The sequence below is a fragment of the Ruditapes philippinarum genome, unplaced genomic scaffold, assembly GCF_026571515.1.
Source record: "Ruditapes philippinarum isolate M1 unplaced genomic scaffold, ASM2657151v2 ctg419_1_1_1_1, whole genome shotgun sequence".
Classification (NCBI taxonomy): Eukaryota; Metazoa; Mollusca; class Bivalvia; order Venerida; family Veneridae; genus Ruditapes; species Ruditapes philippinarum.
Genome location: NW_026865421.1, coordinates 127661 through 154701, shown reverse-complemented (window position 1 = coordinate 154701; position 27041 = coordinate 127661). Strand labels below are relative to the sequence as shown.

General features: G+C 33.0%; 2 protein-coding genes across 4 annotated transcripts in view; one reads left to right on the top strand and one right to left on the bottom strand.

Annotated features, from left to right (window-relative positions):
* Positions 1-9767: 9767 nt before the first annotated feature.
* The window catches only part of LOC132728946 (SIN3-HDAC complex-associated factor-like), a 41244-nt gene continuing 23970 nt past the window's right edge, over positions 9768-27041 (bottom strand). For all 3 annotated transcript variants that reach the window (XM_060714673.1, XM_060714675.1, XM_060714674.1), the window contains one exon: positions 9768-19259. In XM_060714673.1, coding sequence (XP_060570656.1) covers positions 18905-19259 — 355 coding nt within the window. In that variant the 3' untranslated portion in view covers positions 9768-18904. The remainder of the gene's footprint in view (positions 19260-27041) is intronic.
* Positions 20697-22701, top strand: LOC132728945 (uncharacterized). The gene has a single exon (XM_060714672.1). The coding sequence runs from the start codon at positions 20976-20978 to the stop codon at positions 22260-22262; it is 1287 nt and encodes a 428-aa protein (XP_060570655.1). The 5' UTR covers positions 20697-20975; the 3' UTR covers positions 22263-22701.

Genomic DNA, 27041 nt, shown 5'->3' with positions numbered 1-27041 from the left:
CCACTTGAGGAAAACATGGTCGTGACCCAAGTACAGCTCGAACCCATGGTCCCTGGGTTGCAAAGCAGACACGATGTGCACTTTTGAAGTACACGTTCTCAGGCTTAACTGTTCATTATACTTAAAAACTACATATGTTACAATTGCGATAGCACGGCACTAAACAACTTATAAAATGACTGTCGTTTACGAAATGTCGTATTTAATCTTGTATCTAAAATTTCTCATATTAATTAAATGAAATCAATAGACATGTTACAAGCTTCCCTGTAACGCCTATTTAAGGTCTAACAGATCTTTTTTTTCTAATTAAAAGGGCATAATTTTCGACAAAAAAAAGTTTGACAAAAAAACCTCTTGTCTAGGAAAGTCATGTGTGCAATGTTAATTAAATAATATCAATAAAAACCAAAAAGCTATACTACTCCTTTAACGCAGTAAATGCTGTTAAAGGGAGATAATCGGTTCTATCATATTTCATTGTCAATCAGGAATGATTTCTCCTCTGTCAGACCAGATGTGCACGTGCTTTTATCGACATTCTGATAATTATAATAATTATCTTAGAGATATAATCAAGATAAGAGTAATGATAATTAAAAACGCATTAAATACACGAGTATGGGCGCGTATATATTCCATTAGATTGATTGTTGACACGTGTCAACACGTGTAGTCATTAATCATCTGGAAATATCATGAGCTAAGAACTTGTTCTGATATTCTTTGGTCCCGCACAGATTATCCCAAAACGAGCGTAAAGTGCTATTATTTTAAAAAAATTAATACTAACCGGGTACTTTAATCAATCTTGCGAAAATTATTTTGGAAAAGTCGGGACGCTTGAAGGGTGAAATCAACTTAAATGTAATGGATTCTCTGCCCGCCATTATAACAAACAAGTATTAAATAATTGTCACATAACCGGAAGTTAGCTCATTAAATTTTTATTATGAAGATATTATCTAGAATATGATACCTACAGTTTTATTAACCGACCTTATACTTATGTATTTAAAAAAACAACCTAATGATGTGCAGTTTCCCTTGTAAGCACACGTATTTTTTTTAATCAAAGTTTCAATATGTTCGAGCTGTTATAAAAGGAAAATTAATTAATACCTTGGCCATTCTTTGGATTAGGAGTTGTCATATGCTCGCCACGTTGACTGCAAATAATTTTGTTTAAAACGTAAACAAAGTGGTATTTTCTCTTCCATGCAAACTAATAAATTATTGTAACTTCAAAAAGTCAAAGAAACGTATTTAAAGATACAAAACAATAAATCAATTTATGAATACTGTACCGTTAAGGGCACAAAAAACAAATGCGTTATTCAAATACAGGGGAGGTAAGTGTGTCTAGCAACTTTCGAAAAATATGTCAATAATTGCTTCCCTTTATTTATGCATTTAATGGAAAGAAAACACGCGCCAACACGTGTTCCCACGTGTAATAGACATTTATAAATAGAAGACACGCGCTAACACATGTTACCACGTGCAAGCATCACATTGATTATGAATTTTGCCAGTGGTTAATAATAAATTAATTACCAACATTGACCGATTGTGTTCTTTAAAATATTAATCATTACCTAACATACAGATTATGCGCATATGGTACTACTATATACAGAAGTCATTTTCTAGCAACTTATTGAGCCTTTATTCCCTGGAAAGATAACCAGGGCCCTATGCTGCTGGACGCTTCAAAATTAAATATTGCATTCTAATAATCATTATAACCAAATTCCATAGCAATGCCATTATGTCTTTCATACAAATTCAGCGGTAAAGCTTAAATTCTAATTAACGTCCGCGTCCACTAAATTCGGACGCTTAATTATGGTGTTAAAGCAGTCAATGACCTTCCATTGTACGAGGACAAAAATCACCACTTGCATTGATCCATTACGACGCTTCCATCACAATAAAACACTTTTTCCGTGTCAAGTACTTTCTGACAAACTTGGTTATAGTCTTAGATCATGCGTCAAATCAACCTCCAGGGATGTAAGGTTTCCAAAATCACTTAGCCGTTTGATGTTCTTTATACAATATAGTACATGAAGAAATCTTAGCAATGCCTTTGTTTCATGACAGTTTTAAGTGACCGTATTATGTGGTTCTTTTTCAGTTCAGTTCTTAAAATAGAAAATAACGTTGAACCTGCCGACCTTGTTAAATGGATTCTCGTTACCATGTTACAATGAATTTGAAAATTTAGAGATTTCGATATTAAAATGAAAATAATGGAATTCATATAATCAGGGCAAAATAAAAATAAAATAACGCGAGAACGGCCAACAAAATTTGTGTCTTAATTGATATAAAATAGAATTTTATGATTAAACTTTAGTTTTGAATTTTTTTTTAAAGATATTTTCACGCATTTTCCTCGTTATCAGCACGTGACCTATCGAGCCAGTTTAATTAACATTTTTTTCGTATTGTACGCCAAGATGTGTTTTAATGTTCATTTTATTGCTTCAAGGTCAACTTGGAAGGGAAAAAACATTGTAGGTCACTGAATACATTGCTCCTGTTCTTTCTTCGTTACTAATCGTAGGTCGTTGACCACAAAAACAATCAATATACAATGTACATAGATAGTTTTTGTATTGTAACGCGCGCGCGCTCTGTAACGGCGAAATTGGGTCGTGACACAGTTATTTCGAGAACTTTTTTGTACTCTTAATGTTTCTCAGCCGTCAATGTTCTGGAAACAAAGATATGTATTTATCTTATTTGCCTACTCACTCGCTGTCATTATAACTTAATAACTCGAGGCCGACCGATATAAATGTTTTCACGTTTATTGATTAAGATAATGAATATTGCGCATAAACAATGGTAAAAGGTGTTCAACATTCAATGAAAACGCAACCTTAAACATTCAAGCTGCCAGTAAACATGTCATATTAACAAAAATTATTACAAATATCATAATTATGATACTTTATTTAATACTAGAACTATGAAATTGTTGATACTCCGTATATATAGGATTTACGTTCAACATCGCAAATTATATTACGTTATATTTAAAAAGTATTGTTTTACATACTGAAGCGGACAAAACACTCATTTGTTTCAATTTATTCACGTGTACAAAATGGGGGAATAAAATGTCTTATCTTCCTGTTTCATTTCGTTATCTTGATAAAAATTTTGCGATTTTGCTTTTCTTGTCCAAATTAAAGCATCCGCGGAACACCTCGCCCATTACAAATAATCATCGCGAAAATAATACGGATTTAAAGTACATGTAATTGAGATGGAAGCTAATGTAGAGGGTGTAATCTTTGCTACTGGGTAAAGAACATAATTATTAAGTTGATTTATATGTAGGAAAGAAGAGTGACGTTTGTTATATTATGATAAGAAAATATGTCTGACAACCAGACTCAAAATCAGAATACCATCAAACATACGATTATAATCGAATTCGAAATATTGTCAAAAGGCATGCCATTTTCAATTTTGGTTTTTACAAACTTATAATACAAGTTTATGAGTAAATAATGTTACGTTTTAGTTACTTGATTTAGACCTGCTTTTATTCGATCTAAAAAAGTAAACAAAACAAAAAGCCTAGCATGAACTAAGTACTATTTACTTCTTGTTTACAAGTGTAGGTAGGTGACTTGACCGAAATACCGTATTTCATACTATTGACGGAAAAAATCGGACAGTTACGGTTGTATCCGAAGTCGACGGAAATGACCGAAGAGTTGCGATTGAATTTCTGTAATATATCCTGTAATCGTATATGGTATATCTATATTCAGAAAGGGTGCATTTTATATTCCGGTCAAGATATTTCTGTAAAATTATCAATGTTCCATGTGACAAAAAAACAACAAAAAACTCCGGACATTAGTAATTAACATACCACCGGGACACTAACATAATTTCGAGTTTTCGTTGTTTCGAGTTATGTGTGTGTCGCGATGGCCCTTATGGGACACCGCACTGAATATTTCATGATACGCATCTGTGGATGTTTTCAAATTCAAATTTTTACTATTTCATGACTGCTATTCTATGGGTTGGACGGTACCTATACAGCTAGCTTGCACTTTCAGTTACGTACATGAAAAGGCCGAGTTTAGTTTTTTTCTCTCTCAATTTTTGACGTTCTTAACAGATTCCTTTCATGGATTAGGAATGTGTAAATACACTGTAAATTCGACATTTCCAACTTATGAATGTTTGTTACCTTACTGCAGTAATTGTATTTTTACATAGATGCAGTGCTCAATGGAATTCGGTTCAAAATTGTTTAGAACTACTCTCCTTCATAATTATCACAGTTTCACTGGAAAACTTTATAGGTTTCTCTTTAAGGTCATATCTCTTAAAAAATAAAATACAAAATCGAAAATATGTTTCACGATTTACGTCAAACAAATTTAAACGAATTTCATTGGTCAAATTCTCCAACGTAATAAGCAGCCTTGAGAATGGTTCTCGCGTGCACAATAGTTCGTGACCAATGAGATGGGGAAACATCTAGTAATTTGTCTAAAAATAGAACAGTTATGAATGGTAGGCGTAAATTGCGTATGCCTTATATGGTAATCTTTACTACGATTGCGTACTATAATGTAGGTTGTAAACAAGTCTAGACGTCATGTAACAGACGGCTGGAAAATAAAACAATCCCAAAAGAAGAACTTGGTTACTTGTTGACGGAAAAAAGCACATTATATAATATTATGCGATTTCTTTGACGTATTTTTCACGAAAAGGTGTATTTATCGCGAAAATATTAATTAAGGTACTTTCAATAATTTCCAGAAGAACCTATGGTAAATGAATTAAACTGAGTTAAATGTTATTTACTGGAATCAAAACAGCACACATAATTCCTGATATCTACGTATTCATAGTTTACGGTCTTTAAGTTTGTAAGGCGGTAATTTGTGAGTGCAGACAGGTCTGTCTATTGTCATCATCATGCATTACATATAAGATTCAACCCCTAAAAAGACTGATGTTCGTTCCTTTCTTAATATAGGTATTTGTTCACAACTTTAATTCGAAATTTAAAAAAAATCACGTGAGGGAAGCTAATCAACATGCTTGTGATAAGTGTAGGTCCGACCGAGGTTACGGCCCTTAGGTGAAAAAAATGTAAAATCTAAAATGTCTCGAAATGACTTTAAAATGTGGTGTTATGTTCCTCTTCTGCTTCTCCTTTAATATTTATTCAAAAACAATGTGCCAATTTTAAAATTTTGTCGCGATAATAACCAGTATAATTGCACCTACAATGTCTGAACAACGGTAGGGATGGTGATTGAAACATAAATAAGTTAATTGTTTATAATTGACAAGAGTCGTCTTGCAATGATTTGCAGCTGCACAAACACTGCTTGCAATACTAGTAATTCTGATAGAAAAATTAAGGCTCACTAATTATTACCTCCCCTTATCCATCTCGTCTTTGATAGGAAAGGACATAATATAATGTACAGTCAGTTAAAATTATTCGGTGGTAGACATTACATTGAGATCGCAAAACTTTAATTCATCCTAATTGTGTGTCAAAATTGAAGTCTTCAATATATGTCATAAAACACGAGGCACTTTGTTGTTCTACCTGGTTCATAATTAAATCTGTCAAATATGTACTAAAGCTGGTGGTCAGTAAACCTCGGTCTCATCGAAAGGGTGGGGGATAAGCTGAGGCCACATGTCGCCGCACTGGCTAATTGAAAACGATGGTTTTGAGAGGGAAATGGCCGAGGGTATGTCTAGGCTTTATGCTCGTTTTCTCCCATCTGACTGTTGTAGGTACAGAACTTTTCTCAGGGTCCCTGCTACTCCCCGGGATTGGGCCAAAGTTAAAATAAAAAATTGCGTAAATTGTAGATTAGTTGAAAAGTAAATACGTTACAACAATCTGTATTCGTACCAATTGATCATGGCATTGTAGTATTTAAATATAACCAATTGTTTAATCATTTTCTACAAATAATTTGGATAATGTTCAGCTTACGTTTCAATGTAGGATAGTTTGCCAAAACACGAGATTCAATATAAGTGACTATACTTTTATAGTACTATACATATTATTGTTACATCACGATTTTCACCAACAATATTAATGTTTCAAGCAGTACTGTATCCGTGACCTAGTGGTGAAGTTAAGGTCTTTGACTTAAAAGCGCTTGCTCCTCTCCATTGTGGGATTGAATCTTGCTTTAGGGTCTCCGCTAAGCACTTTGGCTTCTTTCATGTGAGGAAGCTATCCAGCTACCTTTGGTGGTGGTCCTACTTGGGTGCCAGTTCGAGTCTGAAATATTGCACTGAGGAGCACGAAAGGTTTTCCTCTACCGGTAAAGCGGGAAAGTCGCCTCGGCCTTGTCGTGAGGTCCAAACGTTTTTCTTAACGTTGTTCAATTTGGTTTTACAAAATCAATTCGGTTTTCAAAATGTACATTATTGATAAATCATTAAATAGTGAGCGCTCCTTTATTGAACTTCACTCACTCCTGAAATAGGTTCAGTTGAACTAAATATAATCACAAAAATGTCACTTTAGGTGTGACCTTGTAGCTTTCAATACTCAGAATGTTCACTTTTATGCCTCGGGCGTATGTGTCCATCATTTTATACTAAATCTGGTGACGTATCTAGGTCAGATATGTTTAAATCTCAACGTAACAGCTTTTATTGACAAGAATAGCTTTTACTTTCATAAATGAGACAACAAACCATTTAACAACAACTGTTGTACATTAGCAACTGCATGTTAATAGTTTTTGGGTGAAGGGCGTAGAAAAATTCGCATGATAGGCAACTGTGTCGGGCATTTTTAAGCTGCCGACCAGATATGCGCACAAATTTAAAGCGCCAGGTGTCGGGCAATAAATAGTTCCCGGAGTTAAATCTAGCTACTCATTTTCATATTTAAACAAACTGATAAAACCCCTTGAATGTAAATTTATTTGTTGTGACCCATTTTCTCTATGTCATAATATCTTTATTGTTCGTGTGTGACATAGATGACCCACTAAACTAAATAGAAAGAAGACACAGGAATGTCTCATGTTGTAACCTGACCTATCCAAACAGCGGATCGATCACGTTTGAATAGTGTGGGGTACGGAATGCCGTTAGGGCCATCGCCTATGCATGTGTTGATCTGAAACGCGATAGTCGATAGTACGATGATGAAAACGCGAAATCACGAAACTACGATGGTGAAAACGCGAAAGTACGATGATGAAAACGCGATAGTACGATGATGAAAACGCGACAGTACGATACTACGATGATGAAAATGCGATAAACTTTCGTGTTTTCACCATCGTACTGTCGCGTTTTCACCATCGTAGTTTCGTGATTTCGCGTTTTCATCATCGTAGTATCGTACTATCGTGTTTTCACCATCGTACTATCGCGTTTTCATCATCGTACTGTCGTGTTTTCATCATCGTGCTATCGCGTTTTCATCATCGTACTATCGCGTTTTCATCATCGTACTGTCGCGTTTTCATCATCGTACTGTCGTGTTTTCATCATCGTACTATCGCGTTTTCACCATCGTACTGTCGTGATTTCATCATCGTACTATCGCGTTTTCATCATCGTACAATCGCGTTTTCACCATCGTAGTTTCGTGATTTCGTGTTTTCACCATCGTACTATCGACTATCGCGTTTCAGATTAACACATTCATAGGCGATGGCCCTAACGGCATTCCGGAATGCCGTTAGGGCCATCGCCTATGAATGGTTTGAACTGAAACGCGATACTCGACAGTACGATGATGAAAACGCGAAATCACGAAACTACGATGGTGAAAACGCGACAGTACGATGGTGAAAACACGATAGTTTATCGCGTTTTCATCATCGTAGTATCGTATTGTCGCGATTTCATTATCGTACTATCGCGTTTTCATCATCGTGCTTTCGCGTTTTCACCATCGTAGTTTCGTGATTTCGCGTTTTCACCATCGTACTATCGACTATCGCGTTTTAGATCAATACATTCATAGGCGATGGCCCTAACGGCATTCCGTAGTGGGGGGACTCAAATACCAGAGCGGGTTGTTATGAATGCCGCTCTTTATGATTGAAATCTAGTTTTTTTACGTCAAAAATTGATTTATCGCGTCGACTTTCATGCCATGATTGTAGAATTGACTCGAAGGTGCAATTTGATATTGCACGTACACATAAGGCCTCAACAGACGGTAGGATTTTGAAGTACAACACCAATTAAAACTAAGATGTACAGACAAATCTTAATGTGTGAAGGCTACTATTTCTTGATTTCGGAAACCTTATGTCGAGATGTAAGGGATAGGACGTGTTCTATTTTGAAAATCTTGTCGTACCGATTTTTACAGACCTCCCACAATGACAAGTAACAGATAAGCAAATTATCTCCTGATAATGGATGTAATGAATGAAATTCCAGAACAATTAGGGCTAAAAGGTAAACATAGTAGTAAGATTGGGTAAAAATGATGTTGAAAAACTCTTCAGGAGACCCAATGTTGTGTTGTGTTCGAATCCAAAATTATTCCGAAAATGATTATGTCACGGTATTGAGTTGTTCTCTAATTACATGAATTTGGGGAGGGGAGGTTGTTTGTAGGCGGCCACATCGCTTAGTCAGTAGAGCCGCAGTACGGTATTCCGAGGGTCCAGGTTTGAGTCTCGGTCAGGCTTCACATTAAAAAAAAATATATATTTTTTTAATGGAGGTGTTTCAATCATTACTCATGGCGAAAAAAAGTATTAAGTGAGTAAAGTATGTAAAGGATCAATGTAAAGGGATCCTTTTCAGGGGAAACCTCAGAAGATTCTTACAGTATAGAATTACCGTCTGAATGCAAGTGTTGTATAGCTTTGAAAATTGTACATCTTATCTCTAATTAGTGCTGTACAACTAAATCCTACCGTCTGTTGAGGCCTATAGCCTTCGTGTCGTGGAAAATATGTGGATTTATAGCATGTAAATGGCGTGTGTAATTGTCATATGGGTCTGTTGGTTTGTTTAAGCCCTTTGAAGCTTTTTTATTTACCCCAATTAAGACATTATCTCCTTCACAGTGAAGCTGCCAGTACGCAAAAATAAGCGGGTAGACAAGTTATTAGTTTATAAACACTATAAAAAGTTACTTACACAAAATCTAGTCTGTATCATTCGATAAAAGTTTATGAATACATAGCTTATGGTATATGATCTGAATCAATGACAGACAAATTCCTTCGAGTAGAAAATAATAGCTCAAAAAACACAGATATATGTTAGGGGACAATCAGAAATTGTCAATTAGATATCAGGCGTTTCCAATAGCAACCATGTCTGAAAAGCTTGCCCTAGATTCCAAGACTCTGGGCCATTGTATGGCTCAAATATTGTGCAACATTGATTTTTCTGTCAACAGCATTCCAATTTTGTACCGACAGCGCCATAAATAGAATAGTGAAAGTGTATGTTTGCCGGTGTCAGCCTCTGTAACTCAATTTAGCTCACATTCGCCGGATTCTGCAGTTATTAAAGGCAAGGCCGCCGACCTTGGTATCGATGTGAATTAAGGCTATTGGAAGATTATTTTTTTCAGATTAGGACTACGGAATTTAAGAGTCCCACTTTTCAGACAATGTCACCTTTTTAAACTAGGCCGTAACAATGAAGAGTGCAAAACAACTTTTGCAGTGGTGACTGTGGGAAAGCATTCTAACGGTAGCGTTTCCACGCTTTTTACACATAAAGAAAAACAACTGAAGTCTGAATTATTTACAATTGTCCAACTTTATTGAAGATTTTTTTTTATACAAATGTGACTCAAAAAAATGATATCTCTTAAAAGCCACTTATCTCAGTTTCCATGGCAACCAATTACAATAAAATCATGCATGCTATGTGTCTGTAATGAACTTTCTATTTTTAAATGTGTAATCCACATTATATGTTTTTTTTTCCAATTATTTTTTTTTTGTTCATGAAGTGAAAAGTTATTCAGTCGCTCAATGGAATCTACTGGTTACCATGGTAATATAGTCAAACAATGCATTCAATATAATAACCATTCTAATCTATCTGATAATTTATAATTATAAATAAATAAACAAACATGAACAACAAATAATCTTTACAAATAGAACGTAAACATATAGAGCAGTCGTTTTTTTACATTCATAAAATCTCTAATTATTCTGTGGGTATATAAAATACATCTCATTCAGCTATACTGAGGTTTAAAACAGATTAATGGCTGTAACTTCATTTCACACAAATATTCACCTTCACACATAATTTTTGGATACAAAATATCTTTTCTGTGGAAAAGTCAACTGAATCCATGCATTTTTCTGGACAATTTACTTTTTACATGACAGTCACAAGTTAGACTGGAGAATGTTGGAAGGTTTGAGCATACACCTTTCCAAGTACAGTTTCAACTTCCTCACAATATGCAGCCTGACTGGGACTAAACCAGGACCCTCAGAATAACACTTGTCTGGAACATACCTGTCAGTGACACAAGTATAAAACAAAGATCACAATGATGACATAAAGACCTCAAAAATACCCACCCATCCCCACAGTCGTTATTCATATATTACCATGGTCTGTTGGAACCAAATACACTATCTTTATTATATATATACCCACAGAACAATGCAAGGAAATACAAGTACATGTACAAAAGTAATAATAAATAGAATGTAGAATGATAAATGTGAAACACTATGATTTTAATAAATAACATATATCTGCATATTCAGTCTGCTTTTACACAACATAACATGCAGGCATGTCTTGACATTAAAACATTGTCAAAATTCTGGAAGTGAAAATAGAAGGAATTGGATATTTGTTGCGTATGATTAACAGAAATTTACAGAATTTTTTTCTTTATGAATATTAAATTATCAACTTTTTTTTGTTGAAAAAAAAAGAGGATTTACTAGGTTAAAATTTCAAAGAAACAAAAGATGGGACATTTCAATAACAACTTGTATATTGTGAACTTGAAAGCACACAGTAAACATCTACAAGTTACAAGCATATTATTATTCAATTTTTTTCACCTCAAGTCTAAAGTACCAAAGTAATTATAATACCTTTATAAACACTTCCATGGGAGGCCTACGCATGTTAAAAACCATGTTAAAAAGTAAAAGCAAATTCAATATGCAGTGGTTTTTTTTGACATTACACATGACACATAAAGTATTTACACATATGCAGACGAGATACAAACTTATTTGTTCTCACACAGAAAAATAAACTTTTATGCATTGAATATTAATCAGAATGATTAAATGGTATTCTTTTTGTACATACAGAACCAAACAAATATATAATAAAATCTCAGATCACTGCCTGTAAAAAACATTGATTAAAAACGTAATATACATAATCATAAAAACTCATGGAAATTTATCAAGTTTTATTTGTTGTATAAAAGAAAATAATAACAGGGGCTGACCGGACATTACCGTCCTTCAGAAAGACTTTAAAGTGGTTGCGTGATGAAAGTGTTGCTCCATGATTTAGAAGAGAAAATCCCCATTAATTTAAATTAAATAAATTAAATTATTGAATCTCTCTAATCAAAAAAATATCCGTTTTTAATTTGTTAGGTTAAAAGCTGGTATAAAATGTAGCCAAATTCTTCATCAAATTAACAGACTTTTCAATAAACAAACCAAAAAGTTACATAGTTTATCGCAAATGTTTTGATCAAAATTTAATATCATTTTAATGAACTGAATTTCAGCCACTTGTTATAAAAGTATTTATCACTACTTTCAGAAATCATTTGTTACAAACAACTTCTACTGAAATACACATTATTTTTCACTGAAATCATTTATTGTGTAAAAAATCGTCAAAAAAGCGACACTGGTCTTACATTATGATCATGCTTTGATTAAAATAACCCTTGAATAGGGGAAAGTAATTAACAGTTTTAACAATAAGCCTTTGTCATGAGGTATACTGGAGTATCAGGAAAAAAGTTTGTTTTTTCCCCATAAATATCTTAAATAATTTTAACATTTAATGAAACATACCAAAGAAAAATAGACACATATTAACAGATTTTCAGATGGGATTTATTCTAGAAATGTTCAACATTTCCAGAATATAACTTACAATTATTAATTTTATACACAAAGATATATATTTCATCACATAACACATAAATAAGACAAACAAAATATTTTTTTAGTGCTTTACATCTAAAAACGGTATGTTGTTATTTAAAATACAATATTTTACAGTTAACAAGTACTCTTTATTAATTTTGAAATTACAATCTCCTTATTCATATGCACTGAATGTTTGTGTTTTTTCCCAACACAAACAAATGGTCAGAGAAAATGATTTCTGAGACATTTTTGAATATATCTTCATTGGAATGATACACAAAGAGAACCTTACTGAGTTTAGAGACATTCTGATTGGTCATTTAAAATTTAAAAATTGACCAATGAAAAAGCTTCATTTCCAAACTCAGATTTTAATCAATGACAATATTGGAAAGTTTGAGCATTTCATGGATAAATTATCTGTATTTATATATCTTTTGAAAAAGACACAAGTTTGTCAACATAATTTCCTTTCATAACATGAACAAGTATCTTAAATGCTTTAGACATGATAATGGACGATGTCATAATTTTATGAATGATGTCACAAATTCCTGACCAATCACACAGCATGACATATTTGAATACCTAGGGCTCTTTTAAATGGGTTTTAAACAACATCCTGTAAGCACCAACAGTTTCTATAGACCGATGAATTAATACTTCTAACAATGCTGACAGTGTCACGCCACAACATTTCTCCAAACTTTAAAACCAACTGGTTTGCACAACATCTTTTAATCTACTTCACATAAAAAACAAAACAAGTACACAGTCTAATTTCAGAACTCAGATCTAAACCAATAATCAACACACTATACCAAGGAGATAGTGGAAACCAGTTAAAGTGGAAACCAGCCAAACTGACATGTATGAAACATGGAAAGCCAGGTTCCAACTCAAAAAACTATGCCAAGTACAATAAGGACAACACATAATATTGAGTATATAAATCATAATATGGTAAAAATTCAGACAAATATTATAGAAACAAGAACACTAACTGACTGGTTCTGAAGTTTGAAATATTTTAATCATGACATTTTTTTTTTTTAAATTAGGTTTTGTTAACAAATTCATTGTTTGTACATTGGTAGAGTGTACATCAAATAGTTATTTAAGGATATATTAACAGTTTAAGATGAACTTCCAGAGGAAAAACTGATGTTATATAATTATACATCATAGAAAACATCAATTCAGAATTAGGTTTTTAATTAGCTTGAGTTAGTGCCTTACAAAACATTTCAATATGAGAGAAAGAAACATACAATTTTAGTTGACCTAAGACTTAGTTTCTAGTTCAAAGAATCTCTTATGATAAATATGCTAGCATAAAGACTGTTAAACCTTCCTTATTCTAGCATTTCCATGATTCAATTCCTCCGACTACAAAATACAGAAAACATAAAATTCCAACAAAAAAATGAATTTTCTTTTTCTTTTAGGAAAGCACTTAAAACATTGCACAAGTTCTACCGATAAACATTTTAACAAAACTTTTAAGACATGATTAGTAAGCACCTTGAGAAATATTTATTTTCTATTCATTTACCTGGATTATATTTCTATACACTGTTTTAACAGCATGATAACACATAGCCAATCATAGTTAAGGATTATCACTGACCATATTTACTTCAAGTTTATACTCGTTCTCCCATTTGTCCTGGATTCTACTTTACTTGACCATCTCTACAGAACTTCTACACATCAAAATTCCTCTATTAATAAAAACAACAACAACAACACATTTATAACAGGTACTGGATTCTGAACAACAGTTACTACAGTACCTCCCTCTAATGTATATATTTCCTCATTTATGGTACCCGTCCATATTTGTACATTTTACAATCTAATTCACTATATTCAGGCATTTCATTCAGTAATTGTACAGAATATAAACTGAGAATTCATCATGACACTGTTGTAACTTGGTCATTAATGTCTATTTTTCTTATTTTATCTAAAGCAGTTGTCATGCTTTGAAAGTGAAATTGAACAAGATTTTCTCATATCAAAGTTAAGAAGGCACTCAATCTCATTAAAATCAGATCATCCTTTTCGCCCTATGAAGCTATCGAAGGGTTCAGATGACAGAATACGATTTTAATAACATTGGAAGGTACTAGTATAAAGCCTGGTCAGACTCTATGGAATTACAGGCTGGACTGGCTCTATACTGGTTGCCAAGGGATTATTGCCTTTAACATGGCAACAGTTAGGTTACATTACAACAGTGTCATGTTGAATCCTTCAAACCCACACACACTAACCATTCTAACACCGGGTAGCTAATAAATAAATATTTCACTTCTAAATTATCTAAAACCTGGGACACATTGAACTTAAAAAAACATTTTGGTGCAGTAACAGACATGCCACAAGACTAGTTGAATTTTTCAAATCATTTTAAACTATTCATATGAATTCATCATTTTTTTTTATTACTTTAAGATATTATGAAAATTAGGTTTTCCAAACTGTTTTCATCTTTTTTTTTTTTTTTTTGCTTAATATTTAAAGACTTACAAGAAGAAATCATTTTTTTGAGCTTTTTTTCACTTAAGATCGTACACTTATATCAAAACAAAAGATCTAAATCCATTTCATATTGGATATTATAATAGGCTTTATCTCATAGTTCGAGACCTAGTCTTGGGAAACAAGGAAAACGTGTTGTTAAATATATCTACACAACAAAAACATGTCCTACTCAGTCAGAATATATACATAATTATTTAAAAGAATTCTTCAAGACATATGTACAGTAATTACTTAACTCAAAATTTGCTCAACTTCATACAAAACCTTACAGGACATTATAAATATTGATTAGATATAAATAAATATTGGACAGTCTTTAACAGGATCTTTTGGGAGAATTGTTAATCATTTGCTAGAAAAATATAGTTGTAAATTTTTCATTAAAACCCATTTTTTTTTTTTAAAAGTAACATCATAATTTTAACGTTTGGTTCTTGAAAACATCAGCTATCAATCAAACATTTCTACGAGAAAGATAATCAAATATAATCAAAGTCAAATTGGGCTAAAAGGCGCAGATTTTAAACAAAAATATACATTCGTATAGACCATTATTAAAATATTTTTAACTTTGACTGTTATAAGTATAAATGGACTTGTCAAGCTTTCAGTTTCGCACTGTCCATTGTTATTTTAAGGTGTGATAGGTCTAGAGTTCTGTAATTCAGCAGTAATAGAAAAGTGCCTGGTCAGAATCATGAATGTCTGGCTATGTAATGGTAGTACAGAATATACAATTATTCTCCTGCAACCAGTCAAATACATAACCAGATGTTTCAATGTTAATAATGCGACATCTAAAGTAAGAACTATCCTTTTGATGAAATCATTTTTATTTACACACATGCTAATCTTTTCATTTAATATATGTTAAAACAGAAATAGCTCAATATTTACAAAATATACCATTAACTCGGCTAATTGCAACTTAATTCCAACTCAAAATAAAAATATTTCATTGATATAAATCATCTAGATATTGTCGGATCTATATACAACTAAATCTATACACACTGCCCAAGGCTTAAAAATAATTTTCATAAATACAGTAAGCTGAATTTACATGTTTGTTTCATTTTTGAATATCTAACGAATAACTGCAGGTTATAAAAATATTCAATGTCAACTGTTGTTTCTTTTATACATTTCTTCACAATGAAGTCATTTTTAGAGCCAACTATAAGACATGTATCAACAAATTATCCCTATTATCAAATATGTTATCTCTTCTTAACACTAAATGATTCAAAAAGTTAATGACAATATTGTTTTTCTTTTGTTGATAGTTTTATGATTATCTACAAAGGAAACAAATACATTTTTGCCATTAAGCCTCTACCCCACTAAATATCTTAAATGGACACGTCCAACTTTCAATCTGGACAAATCTGTTTAATATTTTGAGGTAAGAATATCAAAGTATGTTTTGACTGAATAGCAATCACTGTTGACCATGATTTGACGGCACAAACATGTGGACTGATCTTGATCTGGGGTGGTCGCTGGGGTAAAATCACTTGCCACCAGCAGGGTAAGGGGTGGAATGACAAAATTTACACCGTTTGTTTAAAATATAAAATTCACAAAAACATCAACAAACATGTATTTCCATATTACTTCAGTTTACATAAATGATCTTAAAAAAAGTAATCGTAACTTTGTAACATTTGATCTATTTAGGTTGTATAAGGTCTTTCAATTTAGATGTAAAATTTACAATTATTCAAAACACAAATATTTTTTTTATTATAATTTAAAAATTAAACTGTCAATATTTCTCTATGGAAGGTTAAAACAAAAACATCTCTTCCATAACTTAAACAAATATCACAATACAGTCGAGGAAAAAGTTAAAAGTTTGTTTATCGTATTAATTTGTCATGGACATATGTCCCAGATTCTTTTCTCAAAAATTGGTGTCATAACAGTTTTTGATCATGTTGATGCTTCGAAGAGCTTGCCACTGGCAAACTCATCCAAAGGAATATATAATACAGAAAATTGAAGAATACTCAGATAAACGTGTCTCAATAAATAAATTTTAAATAAATAAATAGATATTTACATTATATACAACTTTCCATTTAATACTCTCTTCTCTTTGATAACCATATACAAGTTTCTTTTAACACCATGACTTCTACAAATAACATGCCATATGGTCCGCAATAAAAATATACCAGAAACTGATAACCAGTCATAAAATGTCGCTCTACCATTGGTCCATTCATCATCAGTGAATGGTATCCACCAATTTTATGCTTTGTTTTGATGACTGGTTTACTTTTTCCTTTTACTTTTGACCATGGCTAAATAAAGGTTTAACAAACATGACATGTCAAACATCTTGAATATTTTAATACAGAAAATCTTTTTCCTTAAACTGCTTTTACTTATCTTATCCTTTAATAATAAAAAAATATAACCAATACTCCTGATTGTATGAATATTTATAACATGCAAACATAAAAGAACCAAAACTCTTCAAAATTACATGCAAAAACTATTTCTTCTCCCTTTTTTCTAGCTATGCAATACAAAGACATTGACTTAAAACTTTTCACGGACAGTGAAGATTCTTCCTAAAAAATCTCATTAAAAATAATGGTATTTCTAACTTGGCACCAGAAATACAAAAAAAGAAAAAAATCAATCAAAAGGTCATGGGAGTATATTATCAGACAGACAGAAGAAGTTTACACTTGAGATCAATTTACGAAGGAACATTTGCACTTATTTTGCCTTTTATGCTGAAATAAGGAGTTAGAATTGAAATTAAAAATTTAACTTCTTGCATAGTCAATAACATGTATTGAAAACAGTATTAAAACAGTATTGTTTTCCTAAGATGAAATGATTTTCACAGTAGTTTTAATATGAAAAAAAAAAGTTTAAAAAAACTATCAGATGTACATGAAACTACTCCAAGGAGCTATATAAATGACATGCAAGTAAAAATGAGCTTATGTTTGAGCTTTAGAATTAAGAGATGCAAATTAAAGAGTTGCATTTTAATACCTTCATCCAGTCCCTTTTACCCGGAAACTAGCCTAACATTTATTAATAATGAAATGAATTGAAGGACAAAAAAAAAATATTCTTGGAGACATTTTAACACAAACTGACCTGGTTTACAATACTGACATGACATGAACAATAAAATAGACCTGTTTTGACACACAGAGCATTGGCAGTCATGGATTTTTATTATAAAAGTATAAAAAAAAAAATGTGAATAAATATTGACTAGATCTAGAAACTTGTATATATGAAGTTCAAGGTCGTTTAATGCCTTGACACTTCAAGGTCATCCTGACCGATACTATCCCACTCATCCTCTTCTTTAATGACGTCAGTCCTTTCTTGCATGCGTATGACATGAAAATACACCTTGAAACATTTGTTCATGGATGCTTGGCATAAATATGAAGACCACTCAATATCATTATATCAACCAGACAAAAGGTCGTCAAAGACATTCTATATCAACCAATGAAAATTCGCATCATCAGTTCTGACCTTTTATTCCAATCTCCATGGCAACATGTATCTTCTGCACATTAATAAATAGACACAAACCAAAATGAGGTTAAAAACGACAGAAATTATTCAATCCTCAGGTGCTAAAAATGTCTAATTTGCCATGAAGGGGGGGAAAATGCACTGAAAACAGCCATTGTATTGTCACATCAACACAGTTTCTCCTCTCCTATCCTAAGCATCACAATGCAGATCCTGTTCACAATTAATTATTGGGACACAGAATAAAATAAAAGTTTTATCATCTATTTTGCAATTCCTGAGATCAATGTCATTCAATCAGAAATATATTTTTTGGGGGAAAAGCTAAAATGTTCACATCAGATTTTATCACTTAATTTCCAATGTTTCTTTGAACAGGTTCTATATTATCACAACATTTAAATCACTGAAAAGTATTTCAGTAATTTTACTGGCAAGTATAATGTAGACATCCTTAATGTACATGAATCCCTGATATCATTTGATAGAAACACTGGGATGACCTTTGACCTGGACCTCATCTCTTAATTAGTATTCCTTTTTATCCAAATATGCCATTTAATATGTCAAAGAACCTTAAGAAAAAAATTCACCAAAAAAAAAATCCGCATTTTTTACTCACAAAATTAGTAAAATTGAAAAACAATTAATAATGAGTTGAGGCCAGTTCAAATACTTTTCAAGTATAGCTTCACAATTTAACATTCCATTGGTATAGAGTGGTTTGACACAAAGTTCATTTTCGAGGTACAATTTGCTAGTGTGGTGAGGCCGTCGGTTTCTGATAAAGAGTCTTTTGGACTGTTTGGTGGACTTTCAGGAGGCGTCTCTGGTTCGGGAGTGTTCGCCTCATAAAAGTCAGCCACATTGAAACTTGGCGCGCTTAAATTACTATCCGTATCTTCTAAAGAAGTACTGCGTTTGAGTTCCTTATTCTTATTTGTACGGGAGGACTTGTTTTTGTTACAGGACCAGCATGGTTTCAGAAGTGTTGGATCAACAAGAACTTCTCCATTCATTCCCTTGAATATAGTACCACAACAAACTTGGGTCCTGAAAGTAGAAATGGTGAAAAAAATTGTAAATAATGAATAAACAAACTTGGATGCCGTAAGTAAAATTACTGGCATGTCTCAAAACTGGCACAAATTGTAATTGATGAAAACTTTGTTCTCTGCGTAAAACGTTTGTAAACAATGAAATAAGAATAAAGTAATACTAGTAACAAGAGAGGAAGTCTAACTGCTAAGTAAAGGAAAACAGATGAGCTGCTAATCAGTATCAGAATAATAACTCCAATACTTCACAGGTCTTTCATGTTTTGTTAGTCAACAAGTTATTAAACAAATTGTGCAAGTAAGCAAAATTCTGGTCAAGGCCTTTCTATATCTTATGAGCCTATAAACAAGAGCTGTCACAGGAGACAGCGAAGCTCGACTAATGAAATACTGGACGCAGTAAGGAGGACAAAACTATGAAAGAAAAATCAATTATGTATAATTATGTATTAAGTTATAGTAAAAAAATAATATTTGTTAACATAAATTCCAAGATCAAGGGGCATAATTCTAGAAATAGTCATGCTAGAGTTATGGACCTTGTCACACAACATTTGTGTAATGATAAGAAATATATATTTGAAGTTTGAAGTAGATACCTTAAAAAGAAAAGAAGTTATTATATTTCTTAAAGAAAATCCTAAGTTCAAAGAGAGATCAATCTGTAAATATTGCATCAAGAGTTATGAACAATGTCACATAAAATGTAATTGTTGATACGGAATAAGTATTTGAAATTTGAGGTAGATACCTTTAAAAATAAAAAAGTTATAATAAGAAATAACATTTTTCTAGTAAAAAAATCTAAGTTTATGGGGAGATAATTCTTGCAATATTGGTGCTAGAGTTATGAACCTTGTCACATAAGATGTGGATGATGATAACGGAAACATATTTGAAGTATGAAGTTGATCCCTTTAGAAATAAATAAATAACAGAAAAAAAAAATTTTATGGAAAATTCTAAGTTCAAAGGGAGATAAATCTGAAAATATTGGTGCTAGAGTTATGAACCTTGTAACATAAGATGGGGATGATGATAATGTAAGTACATTTGAAGTATGAGGTTGATCCCTTAAGAAATAAAGAAGAAAGAGTAAGAAATAGTACTTTTTGAGGAAAATTCTAAGTTCAAGGGGAGATAAATCTGAAACTATTGGTGCTAGAGTTATGAACCTTGTCACATAAGATGGGGATGATGATAAGGTACATATATTTGAAGTATGAGGTTGATCCCTTAAGAAATAGGGAAGTAACAGTAAAAAATAGTATTTTTTAAGGAAAATTCTAAGTTCAAGGGGAGATAAATCTGAAAATATTGGTGCTAGAGTTATGAACCTTGTCACATATGATGTGGTTGATGATAAGGAACATATATTTGAAGTTTGAAGTTGATACCTTAAGAAATGACAATGTTATAGTGAAAAATATTATTTTCATAAAGCCTTCGGCTTTCGCATGTATACATAGCATTCCTTCCTGGACGTATCGATTAAATCGCACTTTAAAAAAGAATCAAATCTCCCGCGTAATGAGGTATTCCCCATCGCACATGCGCAGTACACCATACAATACCGGAAGTAAACCCCGGAAATTTCATATCTTTTCTGGCGTTTCGATGTTACGCACGTGTTGGTTATTTTACGCTTACTTTCTGGTTATACCTTTTAATTTTTTGGTAGGTAAAGTATACCTTGTTATTTGTTTTTGTCATGGATGATGTTTTATCCGCTATGTCTTCTTCGGAAGAGGGTTTTTCTGGATTTTCTGAGTCTGACATGCCTAAAACGTCTAAACCTCCTCGGCGGTCAAAAAATGTAACGAAGTCTAAAAAACCCAAAGGTAAGTCCTTAAAGTCCACAGTTCATGTGGTAAATAAGAGTTCTGGCCAAATCTCTTCGGAGAAGTCTTCGGACAGGCCATTATTAGATGTTTCGAAGTTGTCAGCCGCTGACATTGCATCTCTTAGGAGTTTGCTCGGCATACAACAGGTGGATTCGAATCCTGTTGATAATGACGATGACGTTTATTTTGCCGAAAAAGATTTGTCTGTTAGACCTAATATTACTGTTCAGGTCGATGCAGATAATGTATCTGACAATGAATATGCCCCTTTTGAACAAGATGATTCTGGTAATTATGAACATGCTGGTGTTCAGTCTATTCAGACATATAGTCGTGATTCCCTTTCTAGAGGGTTTTCTCAGGCACTTTTTGATGATGGTTCGACTAAAAGTGACCAAAATAACAATTTTTTATCTTCGGATGAAATTGATTGGGCTATGCCAAAATTGAAGGTTCCTTTAAAAGGCAAAGCTGTTTCTACTAAGTTGGCTGAGCTGATCAATACCTCTTGTACAGCTCTTTGCGATACAGATCCCCTTACAAATGAGTATAAGGTGCCTGAGAACTGCGAAATGGCTAGCCCACCTTTAGTGAATCAAGAAATTTGGAAAATTTTGGACAAAAAGTCTCATTTGAATGATAAGATGTTAGTTAACATTCAAAACTTAGTGGCTACCGGTTTTGGCACAGTAATTAAATTAGCCGAGTTGATTAAGGGTAACATATCTCCAGACGCTAAGAATGTAATGTGTGACTTGTTTACTGTCCTAGGACAAATACAGTATAATCTTTCTCTTCGGAGAAGATATTCTATTCGGCCATTGCTTAAAAAGAAGTATGCTAGTCTTTGTCAAACCTCAATGCCTGTTACAACTAAACTTTTTGGGGATGACATAAGTAAAGAGGTAAAGAATTGTGAGAGTACATTGTCCTTAGGGAATACCTTCAGTCAACAAAGTCCTTTATATGGATTATATGGGAGCAATTTTAGAGGCAGAGGTCGTTTTCCTAGGAAAAGCTATTCATCTAGGTTCATCTCTAGAACTCAGCCTTACCAGTCAAGAGGTCAGTATAATAGGAATATGCCAAGATCCAGACCTTTTAGAAGATCTGTACCTACTGCAACTGCTACAGCCCCAAACGATCAGGCTTAAATAAGGTAAGTTCAGTTGGAAAAATAAAATTACATTTAGACCAATGGAAAAAATACACAAATGATCCTTGGATTCTAGGAGTAGTTTCTGGTTATAAAATTGATTTTGTAAAGAAACCTTTTCAGAATAAAATACCTAAAGAAATTCCTTTTGAAGGTGAACAGTGGAAATTGTTAATGATGAAGTTGAATCTCTTATTAAAAAAAGGTGCCGTTTTGCAATCTTCTCACCAGTGTAACGAGTTTATCTCTACTTTATTCATTGTTGCTAAGCCTAATGGTAAATTTAGGCCAGTCATTAATCTTAGATATCTCAATGAATTTGTATGTTATAATCATTTCAAACAAGAAACATTTAATATTGTTTTAGATCTGATACAGAGAAATGATTACTTTACAAAAGTTGATTTGTCTGAGGCATACTTTTCTGTTCCTATACATGAACATTATAGAAAATATTTAAAGTTTTCAATGGAATGGAAACTTGTATGAATTTTCATGTTTACCTTTTGGGCTTTCCATTGCGCCTTATTTGTTTACAAAATATTAAAACCAGTCTATGCTTGGTTAAGAAAAACAAGATATTCGATGCAGTTACTACATTGATGATTCATTGAATATGAGTCAAGATAAGATTATCTGTTCAAAAAATTCAATGACTTTAGTTCAAACTTTAGAATCATTAGGTTTTGTTGTCAATCAAGACAAATCCAGTCTTGTACCTTCTCAAAGGATAATATTTTTTGGTTTTATTATTGATTCCGTTGAATTTAAGGTCTATTTACCTGATGAAAAAGTACAAAAAATTATTTCTAAAGCCAAGTTTCTTATTTCAAAGAAGAATGTTTTTATAAGAGAATTAGCATCTTTTATTGGTCTTGTTATCAATGCCTTTTTTGCTGTTTTTGAGGCTAAATTACATTATCGTGATTTAGAGAGAGATAAAATTTTTGCTCTTGGCAACACTATGGATTTTGACCAGACCATGAATTTATCTACAACCTCTTTAGAGGAGTTACAATGGTGGTTACAAAATACTGTTATTAAAAATGGGAAGTTTATAAGACCACAACCTGTGGATATTAAATGTAGAACGGACGCGAGCTTATCTGGTTTTGGGGGGATAGACCTAGAGTCTCAAATGCATACAAATGGCAGATGGACCTTCGAGGAGTCGAACAACAATATCAATTATTTAGAATTATTGGCAATTTTTTATGTTTTAAAGGCTCTTTACACTAACTGTTCCAATAAACATATTGAAGTACAGTGTGATAATACTACTGCAGTTTCCTATGTAAATGAGTTTGGTGGTATGCATTCAATACCTATGGATTCTTTAGCTAAAAATATTTGGTTTTGGTGCATTCAAAGGAATATTTGTTTGTCTGCCAGTCATATTGCAGGAAAAGAAAATACTGCAGATTTTTATTCTAGAAATTTCTCTAATTCTTCGGAATGGATGTTGAAACAAAGTGTTTTTGACAGAATTTGTAAACAATATTTTTTACCGGATATAGATTTGTTTGCGTCACGTTTAAATACAAAATTAGACAAGTTTGTAACATGGTTTCCAGAGCCAGGAGCCTATTCTGTAAATGCGTTTAATATGTCATGGTCTGGACTTTGTCCATATTTGTTTCCTCCATTTAATATGATAACAAAAGTTATAAATAAAGTAAGACTGCATGAAGTTGATAAGGCTCTAATAGTATTTCCTTTATGGCCATCTCAACCATGGTTTCCTATTATTTTTAGAATGTATTTGTTCTATTCCCTCAAGGTTACCACGACACAGGGATTTGCTCGTACTGCCACACAGTCTAGAACAACACCCATTGGGGAAGCGTTTAAATTTGGTCGCAGCCATCATATCGGGAAATCGCTCCAAAGTCGAGGTTTTTCGTCAGACCTTGCCGACTTCATTTTATCATCATGGGCAAGAGGAACACAGAAGCAGTATCAAAGCGCCTGGAAAATATGGTCATCTTGGAACTGTGTCAGGTCGTCAAATCCCCTTAATACAACTGAAGATGAAATTGTAATGTATCTGTTTTATTTATTTAAATTAGGAAGATCCTATTCGGTAATTAATAGTCATAAGTCTATGCTTTTGCAGACTTTGCCGTTTTTTGGAAACCGTTGGTGCAAATCGTGTGAGTTAATTCCTCGCTTCATGAAAAGTGTGTTTAACTTCAAACCTCCGCGGCCTAGATATTTAGTGTTTTGGGATGTGACAATTGTTTTGAAGTTTTTGAAAACTCTTATGCCTTTGAACAAATTAACTCTTAAAATGTTGACTTTTAAGGTGGTTGCTTTGATTTCGTTAGCAACAGCTCCTAGAGCTCAGACTTTAACAGCTATGAATTTGGATAATATGTTAATTCAAGAGAAAGATATTGTGTTTTTGTTTCCACATTTACTTAAGACTTCTAAAATTGGTCATTCTTTTTCACTACGTATTGAACACTTTTCTCAGGAAAGTTTATGTGCTATGCATACTCTTTTAGCTTATCTTAAGGCAACTGAGAATTGTAGATTATCTAGGTCTTTATTCATTTCTTTTCAAACTTTTGATAAAGTAACTAGCAGTACTATAGCCAGATGGTTGAAGACAGTTTTAGAACTCTCCGGTATCAATACGGATATTTATAAAGCTCATTCTTTTAGAGGTGTATCTACATCAGCAGCCTTCAGCAGTGGTTGTTCTTTGAAGTCTATCTTAGAAACTGCGGACTGGAAGTCAGACAAAAACTTTAAGAAATTTTATTACAGACAGTCTTCTAGTAATAGTAATTTGACTTATACGCAGGCTGTTTTTAACAGTTGAGTTTATCGACCAGTATTACAATTTATTTACTAGACTATATAATTCAAGTGACATGTTGATGATTGTGTACTATGAGAGTCCTGTGTTGTGTATATACTCTACTTGCTGTATTCAAAGTGTTTGGGTTAATTTTCTTACTATATAGATTGTTGTTTACAATTTGTATTGGGAATTAAAAATGATTTTCTTTAGTATGAACTTTACTTTTGTCAGTTTCAGTTTTATGTTGCCACAAATTTAGTTTTTGTTGCCTTTAAAGATGCTATGTATACATGCGAAAGCCGAAGGCTTTATGAAAATAATGTTCCCTCATCCAAGCTTTAGTGCAGGATGAGGGTCATTATTGGAATAAAGCCGGAGGCCGAGCATGTATACTACCCGCCCACTATTTTATGTATTGTTATGTACCCTGCCCATATTTCTTCTTTGCAACAAAAACATGTTAAAGATATGAAATTTCCGGGGTTTACTTCCGGTATTGTATGGTGTACTGCGCATGTGCGATGGGGAATACCTCATTACGCGGGAGATTTGATTCTTTTTTAAAGTGCGATTTAATCGATACGTCCAGGAAGGAATGCTATGTATACATGCTCGGCCTCCGGCTTTATTCCAATAATGACCCTCATCCTGCACTAAAGCTTGGATGAGGGAACATTTTACTGCACCAAAACTTTAATCTAAAATCTGGACGCGGACGCCGACGCCGGGGCGAGTAGGACAGCTCTCCATATACTTCGTATAGTCGAGCTAAAAATCAATTAAAAGAACAGCTTGCAATGTTACACAAAGCTATACATTACAAAACACACTGAATATATTACAGACACTGAAATAATTGTTGATTTTATTTTTACTGGAATGAATGATAATGAAAATCATAAAAATATCACCAAGAAATATGTATAACAGAAGCCTCGAGATCCACTTGAAAGCTGCCTATCATCATTTGCAACATGATGTTGTAGTAAAATAAATGCACCAACTTGCTTAATTTATCCCATCTGCATATAGACACCCTATTTTTACATGCTTTTCATCTTTTCTTAATATACCTGAGCATATTATGTTTAATGCTATCTTGATTAAAAGCGAATACACTAAATTAATTAAAACCACACTCCTAAAACTTTCTTTGTTTCATCACCTGCATCAAAGAACATCAAAGGAAAATCAGGTTATGTTCATGACTTTGCATTAACTCCAAGGGAGGCTGGCTGGTAGTTCTCTAACCTATTTTTTTAAACTTTTTTTTTTACAATTCTGAACAGAACTAGGAAAATGTCATGTACACTTCATATAATTTGCTATTTTTATAAGTAAACATAAAATATGATGCTGTTATGTAAAAAACTGTACAATGGGGTCATGGAACCTTCATAAAATACAATGCTCTCACAAAACCCGGACACAATAATTATTGTCAAACACTTGACACTCTTATGAATTGCCAAAGACAAGTTCATAATTATGAACTGCCAATTTCTCCTTTCAACAAAATTTAATATCACAAAACAAGCTACCTCTCTGGCCCCAAACCCCCACCCCCCCAGACTTTGGTTGATTCAGATTTCAAGGCATTTGAATATGGTAATTCAAGAAGGAAATGAGTGGAATATAATTTTTATATCTGAATTAAGTACATTGATGGTGATACAACATTAAATGCCACCAGTTATGAGCCCTGCCAGCCTGTCCATCGGAACACCTGGACCAAACTCTGAACTGAAATTCACTTTCTCCATTCATTATTGCCGATCAATAATTAACATAAGATCATTAAGTTAGGACAAAATTCAATTTCAAAGTTAACCAGTCACATCTTCAATTCAATATCACACCTATAGCCTAAAGCTATTGCTTGACACTCAATAATTTTCACGCCATACTGTAATTTTGATATACTGACCCGATAAAATGTTTTACATTATGACTCACCACCTAGGCTAT